Source organism: Camarhynchus parvulus, chromosome 12 (genome assembly GCF_901933205.1).
Source record: "Camarhynchus parvulus chromosome 12, STF_HiC, whole genome shotgun sequence".
Classification (NCBI taxonomy): domain Eukaryota; kingdom Metazoa; phylum Chordata; class Aves; order Passeriformes; family Thraupidae; genus Camarhynchus; species Camarhynchus parvulus.
The window spans coordinates 15,519,848-15,534,207 of NC_044582.1; the positions used below are offsets into that span (position 1 = coordinate 15,519,848).

Below are 14,360 nucleotides of genomic sequence, written 5' to 3' on the forward strand. Positions count from 1 at the left end.
GGGGAGGGCAGTGGGTGTTGGCCACAACCTGTTCCACCACACAGGCTGCGCAGGAGGAACTGGGTCAGGCAGATCCTGTCACTCGCCCGGCCGGGGTGGCTGTGCTGGGGAATTAATTACTGCACAAACACTGGCAGCACATGGATAACGCCAGCTTTCAGCTGCCTGTCCCAATTACCAGCATGCACACCTACATGCGAGCCCTGGTGCTGTCACCTGCTGTTCTCACTGCCCTGCAGGGCACTGGGGGCACCATCGCACTCCCTCCTGCATCAGCTGCTCCAGGCTTTGCTGAGCACCTGAGCGGGGCCTCAGCTCCCAAGGACACACACTGAGCTGAGAAAAAGCACAGCAAAGCAAGTGTCTGCCTCCAGCACCTCAGGGAGGTAAAGCAAAGCACAAAAGCAGCAGAATACGAGCTGCTAGAGGAGCAAATGGCAGTCTGCTCCTCCTGACCTTCCTCGGAGAAACACTTCAGATTTCCACTTGTGCTGCATTTCCCCCACAGGGCCCTGCAGCCTGGGTGGCTCAGAAAGCCTCACAGCTGCTTCACAGCATTGAGATGGTCCATGGTATCTTCTATTTCATAGATGGAACCCCACAGCCCCTCACACCAAGCACAAGGGAGCACAGGCTGAGACCAAGCACAGCTCAGTGCATGTGCACAGGCTGATGCAGCTCCTCCCTGGCCAGACCTGCTGCTTCCCACCTCAGGGGCTGAGGCCAACCCAGCTCAAAAATAAAAGCTGTTAGTGGTAAGGGACAGCTTCAGGTTTCCCTGTGACACCCTTTATTTTGCTGTCTCTGCCAGCCACTCTCATCCATTTCCCTCTGCCTTTTGGGCCTCAGCCAACAGTGAGATGAAACTCCAGGGACAGGAGCAGCTATTCCAGGACTCACCTGCACAGTGCAACAGGAACACATTTACTGTGGCTTTCTTCTCATTAATACAAGAGTAAAAGCAGAGAATGGGGAAAAGCATGAAGACTTCCCTGGTTTGCAAACCAGGGTACATAGCAAGTGTCATCAGCCTTAACATATAATCACAGCCTTTTGCTTTCCTACCCCACCATCACGGTGAGATATCGACACACACAACAACAGAACCGGCTGAGCTGTCACAGCACCTTTGCTCTGTGGCCAGGACATCAAAGGCACAGGACTCTTCATGGCAATTAACCCAGTTGTCAGTCCCAGGAGGAGGTGACTACATCCAGAGATGTGAGGAACAGAACTCTGGCTGCAAATCAACTGAATTTCCATATGCAATGGGCCAGCCCAGCTGGGACACAACCTGCACCTCCCAAAAGCCCCACAGGTCCCTGGGGCACCCTTTACAGCAGCACTTGGATTGACCTCAGCACTCTCAGGAGGCCCTGGACTGTCCCCACACCATGGCCAAGCCTCTCCCCAAAGCCACCAGCACAGCCCCAGGTGAGGCCTCTGGGGGTACAGAGTGGGGCCCCCATGGAGATCTGCCAAGCTACATCAGTGTGGGGTCCTGCCTCCCCCTCCTGCATTTTATTCACAGGCTCCATCCTCCTCATCTGCTGACATGAAGGCTGGGCCATGGAGGTGGCTGCCATGGCAGAATCCACAGGAGAGAACAGCCCTGGAGGAGCAAAAAGCCAACTGCTCCTGCTGAGCCTCAACCTGGGCTTTACATGTGCTGTCTTTGGGAGCAGAACAGCCAACTCAGGCAAGGGACAGAGGGTGTTTAATGGCCTTGGCTAGGATCAGACTACACTGTGTTACAAGGCTACATGGGAACGTTCCCCTCTCCCTGGAGGTGGGGGAGAATTAGGAAATATCCATTATAAAACTTTCGAGAGCTCTCTGATGTATGACCACTCTGCTCCCCAGGAGCTGGGAACCAGCCAGACTTTATGCTCACACCAGGGGTCTGTTTCAGCAGCTCTTCTTGGTAAGCACTGGTCTCCAGGCTGCCAAGTGCTCACAAGCATTGCTGTTCATGGAGCTATCACAGACTCCTCTGAAAACTTACATTTCCTTTAACTTTTCCCTTTTTTAAAGCAATTCTTACAAGTCCTTGAAACAAATGGGAATTTAAATAAACCCCCCAACACCCAGAGATACAGAGGAAATGGGGAACACAGCCAACTTGACCAAGATCTTAGTTTACAGAACATATTTTAAGGCCTGGCAAAGACTCAACCATACAACTGCAGAGCTATATGGAGGTTAGCCCTAATGCATAATAAACTTGACAGTGCTTTGCTAGCCAAGTAGGGTGTTATTTTTCCAAACTTGGCTGTTTCAAAAGAAGAAAAGACTAATTTATCTTTCCAAATTTATCCTCAGCATGTGCGTGACCAGTTCTGACCCACCTCCCTGCAAGCATCCCAGCTATGGTCATGGGCTGTGCAATAACACACTGAACACGTTACAGAGCCCCCTGTGCAAACACAGCCATTCCAGATACCCACGGCACCAGGCTGCCACTCTCCTAAATTCCAGCTGTACAGCAGGTTTCAGACAGCTATAAATCTTAACCCAGCTTCTTGAAGTCAATGGTGGGTGAGAAGGCTTTTAAACTGAAGTTGTCACCACTGAAGGTTCTCAGGCAGCGATACTCAAAGCCCTGGAAAAGAGAGCCCAGATGCACACAAAGCAACTCCAGCCTTTGCATTCTCCCAAAAGACATGTGGATAAACGAGTTTTTAACCAAGTGACTGGAAAGCACTTCCACAGACCTGGATATTTAATTATCATCAGCTCCCACCTCCTGCTCGGTGGTCCAAGCTGTTCCTGGCAATGGATGTGACTTCTCCAAGCTCCAAGAGCGTGGATGCTGCAGAGCAGCTGCTGGGACCACACAGCACTAAGAGGGACCAGACCAGGGGGAAAATGGGCAGCTTGGCATGGCAGGAGGGCAGGGTGAGAGCTCTGGCAGCATTTGCTGTCTCAGCTGGATGCCAAGGTTTGCGCAGTGAGGGGGCACCGAGTGCAACAGCACATGTTGTATTCTGTTCACATGCAAAAGGGGCTTCACAAAAGTAAAAATGAGGTCTCAGCCCTCTTGTGCCTCAGGCAGAGGGGTCTCCCCCAGCTCCCCAGCAGCTCAGAGGCAGAGGAGGCTGCACAGAGAACAGCACAGGTCACAGAGGATGCACGAACCCGGCACGTGCCAGAGGCACAAAGCAGCTTTGACTGTACAGAGGAGCACAGAGGTGGGGGAGTGGGTGGGGAGTAGAAAGAAATACATTTTTGGCAGCTGAGATTTTATTGTCTATCTTGTCCCTTCCTTGCCAAAATGTCTACAGAGATTGCAAAATGCACAAGGCCCAGATTCCTCCAAGTCCTGGCAGGGTGAAGCAGTACCTGATCTGCAGAAAGGAGCAGAGAGATTTGCAAGAAGGAATGTGGGGTTGAAAGGTGAGGAAGAGAATCATGGCTGTGCACTGCAGAACACCAAGCAAGCCTTCACCCTTTTCCAGAGCTGTCATGCAGGTTTTGATTTCATTATTTATTACTCATGAACATATTTTGTAATATATTATGTAACTAAGACTATAACATGCTATAGTGTTTACCCTAAATTTTTATTCACCTGGTACAATTTGGCCAGCACACACTGCCAGCAGCTCCAGCCTGACCCCAGAGGTGCTGGACTTCCTTAGGGGGATTCCATTCTCTTTGATTAGAAACAGCCCCTTACAGGATTTCACACACAGACATCTCAAAGAACACTGTAAATACATTTCTGCTGCAGCCTCTGCCCCTTGCAAGCCAATCCCCTGCACAGGAAGGGCTGGCACAGAGCTTTGCCATTGTGCTGGCTGTGCCTGCCCAAGCCTTTGCCAGGCTCTCCTGGTGTGTCCCACGTGCCAGCAGGAGCACTGGCATGCCCGTGGCACACACAGGGCAGCATCACCCCCTCCCTGCTCAGAAAAACATCCCTGTCCTCCAAAGACAGAAGCCAAGGGAGCACAGGTACCCACACTCTGCTGTGCTGTCAACACATGCCAGTGCTCAGGAATGTCACAGGAGCACTCAAGCATCAGGCATTTGCACCACCCTGGATTTGGGTTTCCCCTATGGGGAAAAGCTGCAGTGAAAACTTTGGAAACACCTTTGTGAAAGCAAAGAAACACAACTGACTTTGAAGCAATCTTATCCACACAGGGCTTAGCACAGCCCAGGTATTGCAGCACCTATCCCAAACCACATTCCTGGCCCACACAGAGCACAGGCTTTGTGCAGAGATCCAGGTTAGGATATTGCCCTGGCAGGGCATCTCTGGCACTGCCTGGGCACTGGGAGCTCTCCTGGGCACACAGGGCTGGGTGTGGACTCCTGCTTTTCACACACTGGGGTTTCCTCACTCCAAGAATACAACAAGGAAAGGAAAGGGAAAAAAAAAGGGAAAACCAAAAAGCCAAGCTGAGGCAGGCTAACCTCCTGGAGGTGGATTAAGGACTGAGAAATGCCAGGGAACATTCCTGGCTGTCATCAGTGAACACCAGCCACTTCCCTCATGGAGCTGAGGATGCTGCTATTCAGACATCCCCTGGCTCCTTCCCTGCCCCACAGAGGAGCCAGCAGCACCAGGGGAGAGGACAGGCTGTGGGAGCACATCTGAGCAACCTTTGTGCATCCTCCTGCCCCATCCCAGGGGCTCAGGATGAGGGTTGGCCCCACGTGCCCTTCATGATTACCTGGAGACTGACCCGAAGTTTGTCACATAGAACAGAATATATTTACAAGACTTAATTGGAAGGTTAAAAGCTACTTGAGAGTAGATGAACTGGCTCCTGCTGAAGGAGCCACAGGCTTGAGCTGGGCTGTGCCAGCACAGAGAGGGCTGCAGGCAGAGCCAGACCTCCCCACTTTCTCTGTGTGCTGAATCACCTCGTGCTTCCCAGAGATCTCCTCTCAGGAGGAAGCGATGCTCCTCATCCTCATCCCTCTGCTGCCCACAGAAACTGGACACAACAGACACCCCCTGCTCCTGGCAGTTTTGCTTGCAGGAACAGGGATGCCACACTTTGGGGTGCTACAATTAGAGCACATACCTTGCAAAGCACAGGGAAAAACAAAAGAGCCAGCCTGCCTTCAAACTTCTTTTTTATGCTTCTCTTCTCCTTTGCTTTCTGATATGCTTTATATATACACATAAACACATCTACTGGCACCAAACATGTTAATATTGGGTAGGTCTTGTTCCAACAGCAGTGGCATTTTCCACATTTCATCCCAAAACCAGACCCATTTTCCAATTCCAAAATTATTTGTTAAACTGCTCCAATTGAGGAGCAATTTAAGGATGGCTACAAGCTGCCAAGACCCTTCATATTAACTGGCAGATATGTCAAATGGAGACTTGCTTTTTAACAACCATAACCAGTGAGGCCCCAAGTTCTTTGAGCATCTTTCCAACTTCAGCATGTTGTAGAAATGCATCAATTTCCTTCACTCTTCCAGAAAGCAATTCCTGTACAAAGCACAGCTCTACCATCACCACTTTCAGGTTTCTATATTCTTTCATAAAACAATGAACACTGGATCCTGAATAAGAATCCTCCAGAATCTGAAGCATATTGAAGGTGACAGCTTTGGCTGGCTACACTGAGCTCCACCACCAGTCAGTGATACAGGATTGTGTCCCAAGGAAAGGTTGTAAGAACCAAGTGACCCTCTCAGACTGATTGAACCATGAGTGAAAACAAAAGGCATCAGAGTTTGACATTAACTGGAAAATCCCAGAAGCATCAGAGTAAAGTTCACTGAACTGCAGCTGCATGTAGGGGCATGGCAAAGCTGCCTGCCACACCACTCTTATTCCAGAGCAAGATGTACCTGCAGCAAATCAACCTTATTCTTTAAGATTTTCATTATCACATCCCGATGTGCCTTTTAAAAACATGTATTTTACTAATTTGAGTATTTTAAGAAAACAGTGGAAGCTTTTCAATCAGACAGTAAATACAGAAAATATTCCAACAACTGGTTGTGATTGCTACTTTATAGGATTTGCTATTACTATTTACTGTTACTTTACTATCTCACTGAATTAATGCAGGAAATAAAGGAATATGGGACCAAATCCACAACACAGGACCTTCCTCACAGGCCTTTTCTTCCTAAGGCAAGTTTGATTCAAAGTCAGTAAAGAGACACCTGCATTGAGTGTTTGCTATGCAGAGTGTAGGAGGATGTGCCACTGAGCAGAGCCTACCTGGGAAGTTACAGCCCAGATTTCAAGTAACTTAAAAGCTTTTGAGCATTTCAGACTCATTGCAGAGCACTGAGCACACAGCAGGGCTGGGAAACCATCATCAGCCTCATTCATGTGCACGAAGCATCAGCATTCAAGGCAAGGAGAGAGTCAGCATGCTGAGATCTTAATACTTCAATTAGTTCTAGAAATCAGACACAACTCCTACCAAGTTCTCAGGACTGAGCATGTGGCAAAGGAGCAATAGAAGAGAGATGCACAAGAAACTCCAAGTCTTACCTGGTGTACACAGGACTTGGCATTCAGAAAAAACAGCTCCACTGTAGTTTTGTCCTTGAGAAAGGAAATGCTTTCAATGTAGAACCTGAAAATTAAAAAAAAGAACCAAAAAACCATGAGTGACTCTCTTGAATAGGTTTCATCTTCCTCCCAAGTCATTTTATTTCCTCAGTGTTTTGTTCTCCAGCAATAAAATAGCACAGAGGAACTATGAGCTACTGCACTTAATTTCCTGCCTTTTAGGAGGGAACAAGCAGAAATCACAGCCTGACAGCACACAGGGGACAGGGACTCCTGGTTCAATAGATCCTGGATATCTGATGACTTTTCAAATTAGATGAAAACCCTGAATGCTACAGGAGCAAAGCCCAACTCTCCTCTGCAGGTAAAGCCACAGCAGTGGAAAAAGCCACTCCAAACATGGTGGGGAAGTCAGTCCAGCACTCTGCTGGAGGACAGGGGTGTCTGGCAGCCCTGCAGGACCACCTTCCTTCCAGGAGAGCAGAGATGTCAGTAAGAACCCTTAACTTCACTCCAGCTCCAGATGCTCCCACTAAATGCTAGGCAGGAGACACAACTTTTTTCCAGCCAAGCAAAGACCTGGACCACCAGTGCCTCAGCAATGCAGATCACCCCAGGGCTTCCCCATGTCCTGCCCTGGAGAGAAGGAGGGCTGGATTCAGGGCAATCAGAGCCAGACCAATCTCTCCCACAGCCCCAGGCTGCTCTTGAGGCTCCTGACAAGCTCCATCCCCTGAATTCTGACTGATGATCTTGGCATGGATGATTTGCAGGACATTTGAACAAGCCCCCAGCAGCAGCACAGAGCACGTGCTAGGGAGCAGTGAAGCTGGGACCTGCCACAGGTGTTCAGGAATGTCTGCAGTGTTTATGCTGTGACTTCAGAAAAGTGAGACATTAAATAGTAATTGCTTTAATATTTCACATTCCTGCAGCGTGTTCCACTGAATTAATTTTAAAGCACTCTCCAGAACGCCTCTGCAGATGATTTACCCATTTCACAGGCATGCAGCCTGGCCAAGGGGCAGCCCAGCAGCCTGCCCCAGACATCTGAAAAGCTGTTCTACATTTCCATGACTCACCTTTCCCCATGAACTCTACCAGCCACAGGTATTTCCACCCTCTCTTGATCTCACCTGATATATTTTTTTCCCCAACAGCTTTGCTAAATTTTACTTTAAATACCCTTGAGTGTTTCTCTTCAGAAATGCAGAGCAGAGGGCAGGACCCACACTCTTCATCCTTTCCCATCCTCCTGCCAGACCAGCCCTTCCCAGAGTGGACCTTCCTCAGCCTGCTGAAGCCTTCCCTGCACCATGAAGTGATTTTCCTCAGCTAATGACCTCATTTGCACTTCCAGTTTCTTTCAGCCAGGGTCAGGTGTGGCTCAGGAGCAGGACAGCCCTGGTTCTGAAGGGAGGCAGCTCCCAGTCACTCTGTACAAAGCAGGAAGCTGTGGGATCTATAGATTTAGGGTGAGGGCACAGGGGGGCACTGCCCCAACCCCAGCTCCATTTCCTCCCTGGTACAAGCTGCACCTTCTCATCACCTCAGTACAGATGGGGAACACTGGACCACAGAGATAAGGATGTTCAGGGTATGGCAGGCACATTTGGGAGCACCATAAAGGGCACATTCTGCTTCTACTTCCAGTGCTGTCAGCATCCTTGAAACTAAAATGACATTTCTGAAAGTCCTCAATCTGCATCACAGAGCCCTTCAGCTGAGTGTACCATCCAAAAACCTCTGTGACTGGACTGAGTTTATGCCAGCTGGCAATAAATTCTCAAAGGATTATCACGTTTCCTTATTGAACAGCAAAAGCTCAGGGATGAGAAGAGATGAAGAAAAACCAGCTATCTGGAGAGTCCTCCATTTCCAGTAATGCAACTGGAAACTGCAGGTTTTGAAGTGGCTTTTCTGCTGGAATATCTATTTTCTATGGATCAGGCAGTTTCTGTAGTGCTGATTATTTCTGTATCTTCCTCCTCCTGCTCTGCATCTCACTGCCCCCCTCCTTGGTTACCTGTTTTGGATCTCATTACCCCAGAGTGGTCAAGCTTAAAATTCCCTTCTGAAAATTGATCTTTCCAAGCCCACTCCTCACACATTAACTCCTGCCCAAGTCTCTGCACCCCCTGTCCTGTTGAGAACCATCTTGCAACAGACAGGGCCAAAATGAACACCATGAGCAAACAGCACAAATTCCAACCAAAAGAATGCTCAAGTTATAGGATTGCCTTCACAGCTTTCTTGGGCAGCCACAGGTTTTGGCCTCCCAGATCCTGATTAAACACTGTAATCACAGTGAAGAGCCCATCACCCCTTTATAAATGGAGCTTTTTCTTTCTGCAAAGTGTGGAAGAGGAGCTCTGGACACCATCACACCCCAGCACGTATTCAGGCAGAACAAAGTGCCACTTGTTTGTCCCATTCCCCTGGTGACCAGTGGGGGACACGGGGAGGCACCAGTGCCAACTGACCCAGCTACACAAGAGGCTCCGCTTTGGAAGTGCTTCAAATAATTAAGCACACCAGGCATAAATTTACCCAGATCTGAAAAGCAAATGAGGTCAGTCTGCTCTCACGTTCCCTCACAGACTGCAAGGAAAACAAAGACTCCAGCAATATTAAGAAATGATGCTTGATCTCTTCTGCCAGCACAGCTCTGTTTCGTAGGATGTGGGATTTTTTCAGGCCCTTAACCAGCAGAGCTTTGCCAGCAACAGCCCTAAAGTAATGCAATTACATTGGCCAAAATCATCATTTTGGCAGGGATTTTATTCTTTCCTGGGGACTGGTTAAGCTGTGAGCAAAACAGCCATTAGCAATTCCTTTAAAGTACAGACAGCCTTTAAGTAAACAGAAGGAAAAAAGTAAGTAAAATTGTTTGAATAAACTGTATTGACATTTAGCACACTCAAAGAAAAGTCAGGTAAAGAAGATATTTAAAATACGAGGTTTTAAACAAAAAACAAAACCCAAACCCACCCTAGGAATCATGTCCCAATAAGAGTTTAAAAAGTAGCAGGTTCCAACCTACTTTATTTCATAGTTACATACAAAAGAGAGCAGCACTTAGCCGGGGCCTAATCTCCTTCTAAAAATAACACATTGCTTTGACATTTATTTCCTTTATCAAATCTGTAATCAGTTCCTTTAAACAAAACCCCCTGGTGATAAATAAACCCAAGTGGTAATGTTTGCTTGGTGGAAACAATTACTCACCTAACGGCAAAGTACAAAGTAGCTGGCCCTGGTTTCTTGGGCAAGTCATGGTCCAGGACACGGTGATCCAGCTGCAGCCAGACACTCTGACCTCTATGGAAACAGGTTGGGGAGAGGGTTAAAAACTGGGATGGAAAATACAGAAATTGGTTCTTTTCACTGCCCCCAGTTACTCCAAGTGTTACTTTAAAAAGTTCAAGACAGCCCCAAGGCAGGCAAACATCTCATGGAATGATTTCCTTTTTACCTAACCCTTAACCCTGCAAGGCTGAGCCATGGGTGCCCTCCAGAGGCCACACACTCCCTCCAAGCACCCAGCCCTGTGCATACACCAAGGCAGGCCCTGGAATCCCACTGGAGCTTCTGGGGAAGCCAACAGCTTTCAGATAATCCCCTGGCAGCACTTTAAACCTCACCGTGACTCGGTGCCAGTAACCAAAAACATCCAGAAGAATTTCATGGCAGCTCTTCTGGGGGGGGGGAAAAACGAGCCAAGTACAAACAGTATCCTCAAGGGATTTACAGAAGAGCTGGGGGAAGTATTTTCCAGCAAGTGAAAGGACAAGGATGTGGCAAAAATATTCCAGGGATAGCCCCAGATGTGAGTGGCTGGTAAAAATAAGAGAGTGCTGGGGTCAGGGCCCCAGAGGGAGCAGCTCCAGGGGTGTCCCAGGACCTGCACGTGGGATGTGCCTCAGCAGGGTGGCCCCAAACACGGCTCTGATGGGATCTGTAGGTGAAAGCTTCCATCCAGGGCTGCATAAAAAGTGGCAATGGAGAGCAGCAGGAAGCAATGTTATTCCCATTAGACAAAAGGTTCATTTAGGAGCTGTTTTAGTGCACAGCTCCACGTCCCCACTGCCCTAAGCACCTCTGCTCCAGCTTTTTGGGGGAGCTGAAGGTAACTCCTCTAAAGACACTGCCAGCAGATGTGGGGAAGCATTTCAGTGCCCTGCTGAGAGATGAGCCTGAGCACCAGGTGAGACTGCAGGTAATGAACCCAGCTGACTCTGGGTTAATGCCATGAACACATCTCCCACAGCATCACAGCCAGGCTCAGAGACAGCAAAGCGGTTCCTGGGCAGGACTGACCTCACCCCTCCCCTGCTCAGGAAATTTGGGCTTAAAAGGCTCAATAATATATTTGAGATGCAGGTGCAAAGCAATTCATTTTGGAAATAAATGCAAAACATTTTTGTTGTTACTAGAAGTACAGAGGAAGAAAGCTGAGGGTGCTCACATGGGAAATTATCACTGAATCAGATTTTCACTGTGTGAGACAAATATGAAATGTGAAATCATCAGGAAAATATTTTACAAGGATTCTCTGGTTTGGGCCCAGAAGATATTTTCCAAATATTTTCTATTTTGTGCCTTCCCCTTTCCCCAGCCAAGCAGCACAAAAGCACAAGGTAGGAAACTTTCTTCTTTGAAATAAAAAGTCATTTTTCCATCATGCCAAGCTGCCACGGTAGCAGAGATAAGGTTTCACACTGCAATAATGACACAGCTGTTTAAATAAATAAACACACTCACGTGTCATCGATAAATGTTATCCCAAAATATTCCTTTTCTTTCAGGTTGAAGTGTGAGGCCACCAGATCCAGTAACTCCCGAGACAAAAGTTTGGGCTGTTGAAAGAATAAAATTAATTTTATTCCTCTCAGTCCAGGCTTTTAATAAAAAAGAAAATTTTCTGTGCAAATACTGACATTTGAGTGCACATGGCCATGCTAAAACCCTGTTGTACAAGTGAATACAGAAGTGATGTATCAGACTCAGGGTGTCTCAGTGGAGCTGTGTGGGATGTGTGGAGCATGGAGAGGCAATTCTGTGCTTAATCCATGACATTAAGCTGAAGGGCACAGACTGAGTGCTGCTTTCCTCTTTCTGGGGGAGAAGGCAGCATCCAGGCTTTCCTGCACTTATGGCAGGAAGGGTTTTGCAATTAAGAAAATATTGTGTAGTGGAGGATCTCGTGCTTTGAGTTCTGTTATGGGAAAAAAACATCCTCAAAACCACAGAGTTTTCTTCCCATCTAAATGACAAAAAACACCACCACAAGGGGTGTGTTTAATATCCTGTAGGAATTTTGGTGAAAGCAAAAAGTGAATGCAGAACCGATGGTGGGGAAATCCTTCAGCTAATCCAGGTGTCAGGAAAAGCACATTGCCTCAGCACACCTATTCCACTCTCTGAGTTCTTCTAATATAACTTGTCTTCAACCCTCACTTCAGCCCCCAAAAGAAAACAAGCAGAGAAGCCTGGCCCTGGCTGCCCAAAGAGCGAGGTCAGTACCTGAACCAGCAGCTCCAAGTTCCTGTCATCGAGGAGATGCACCTGGCAGTGCCGGCCCTCGGTCATCTGCAAAGACAGCAGCACAGCCCTGTCAGCAAGGGCAGCATTCCTGGCTTGCACCAGAGCACGGGAGGCTTGGGGACAAGGGCAGGGTGAAGCAAGTGTCTGATTTTGATGGGTAAGGGAATTGACTCTGTACCCGAGCTGAGTCCTTCTCCAAGGACTCCATCTGGGAGCTGCCTCAGCGCTCGCAGTTCCTGTCAACTCCATGCTGGAATTAAGGGTGCTTAGCAGCACTCGGGATCAGATTTAAAAACCCATAAATGCTGTGAGAATTACATGTGAGGATGAACCAGCCCGGCCAGTGCCACAGCCTTGGGCATTTGCTCTGGTGAGGAGATGACAGGGACCCAGGAAACCCAGATCCATCCAACCCTCCCTGCAGATGGGCCAGCCCAGATCTAGTCCACTGACCTCTCTAGAAAAGATGGAGTCTCCACCAGCACAGTAACACTTTCACTTGAGCAGCTATTGGAAGTCATCACTTCCATGGGATTCTTACATAGGAGCTGCACACATCAAGAAGGTGAACTGCATCACTAAGAACAGGATGAGCTTTGCAACCTCTGATGCTGCATCTGAACCACCTCTTTTATGTCACATTTATCTCCTGCAAACTAAGTCTCTTCCTCTCTTTAGCAGGCGAGCAATTCAGAAATAGCTGCCCATTATGCCCTTTGAAATCTAATACATTTCAATGAAAGCTCTTACATTATTTAATATCTGTTCTAATTCTGGGCCTTTCAGCAGCTCCAGCGAGGACCAGCTTTGCAACACTCTCTGGGTGAGAGCTGGTGAACGAAACCTGGCTTTCATATTTGTTCTCCCAGCCTCAAAGTAGCTCATTTTCCTGACAGCACAAGCTTCCAGCTCCCATAAATTGTGAGCTGTGAGCAGAGGCCGGGGGTGTTTGCTTAGACAGCGGCTCCCAGAGGGATTAAACAGCAACACACAGTGGTTTCCCCTTTCACATCCCTCTGGCTCTGCAGGGATAGGGACAAGAACAGGGCTGAGCTGTGGTGCCATCAGCCCCTCTCATCACCTCCTGCCCCCCATCACACCTGAGCCTGGCAGAGACTTTAAAATAAACACAATTTCTGGGTGATCACAGTGGAACCGCAGAGAGCTCGCAGCTCTGCCCCCGTCTGCACACCAGGGCTGCCGAGACACAGCCACCTCTGTCACCAGCCAGCCCTCTGCCCCCAGCTCCCACACCAACAAAGCTCCATTGTTCCACTCACTGAGCTCATTTGGACCAGAAGCCGGGAGGGAGTGCCCTCCTGAGGAGCTCTGCAGGCAGGCCAGAGATGAGTGTCTGCAGGCACAACTCCCTGAAGTGTCCTGGAAAACTGGGCAGCAGCATTGGAAACCCTGGGCACTGCTGAGCATCACACCGCCCACCAAAACAGCAACACTGGTACAAGGACTGCTTGCAGAGTGAGTCTAGAGGACAGAAATCCCTTCCTTTCCCTGTCTTACTGCTGCAAACATGAATTTGTGCAGAAGTGCCAGATGAGCAGCGACACACGGTGAGCAGCAGCTCGGAGCACAAGGCTGCTCCACCCCAGAGCCAGCAGTGATCTCACAGCTGCATCCCCTGGTGCTGCTCCCTGCAGAGCATCATCCCCAGGCCCTGCACTCCCAGCAAGGCACCACCTCCAGCAATCCATCCCTTGGGTCTGGAAGCAGAGCTGCACCTCCCCAACTCCAGCTTGAAATCTCCCTGAGATTTCCCTGCTGCCCAAACTCAGCACCCAGAGCCCTTAAACCCATCATGATCCACTCCCAGCTCCATTTGCTCCCCAGAGCTGAAGGGCTAACACGGCAGGCTCATAACTAAGTTGCCCATTACCATCAATTAATCATTTCATCAGCACCCCCTCAAGGTGCAGCAGATTTCTGGCTCTGACACACTGTTAGCAATCTGCCCCTGCTGCGAAGTGTCGGATCCAATACTGTTTTTAAATCATTCCCCATCTGTTGCTCTGAGATAGCACGTGGGTTGCCATTTTTTAATTGTGAGCTGCGTCAGTTTTCACCCAGTGAAATCACATCAATCACTTCTGACTGTTTTAATTGCCTCAGTTGTCTGTTGTTGAGTAAAAAAGGTTTCTGTTAGAGCAAACACATCCACAAAGCCTCGTGCTGAGGAGAAAGGTAGGTATCTGGAAGGATTAAAATACAAAATAAACACTAAGCATCATCTGTGCTTCAATTCAGCTATCCAAGGTAACTGCAAAGTACCTTAAAAGTAAATAAAACTCCTAATAGTCCT

At 48.5% G+C, this 14,360-nt stretch overlaps 1 protein-coding gene across 7 annotated transcripts in view; it reads right to left on the reverse strand.

Annotated features, from left to right (window-relative positions):
* Positions 1-14,360, reverse strand: part of FRMD4B (FERM domain containing 4B) — a 124,455-nt gene that overhangs the window by 46,405 nt on the left and 63,690 nt on the right. For all 7 annotated transcript variants that reach the window (XM_030956394.1, XM_030956389.1, XM_030956393.1 and 4 more), the window contains 4 exons: positions 12,026-12,091; positions 11,264-11,358; positions 9,728-9,820; positions 6,479-6,563 (listed from right to left, as the gene is read on the reverse strand). In XM_030956394.1, the coding sequence (XP_030812254.1) occupies positions 6,479-6,563; positions 9,728-9,820; positions 11,264-11,358; positions 12,026-12,091 (339 nt within the window). The remainder of the gene's footprint in view (positions 1-6,478; positions 6,564-9,727; positions 9,821-11,263; positions 11,359-12,025; positions 12,092-14,360) is intronic.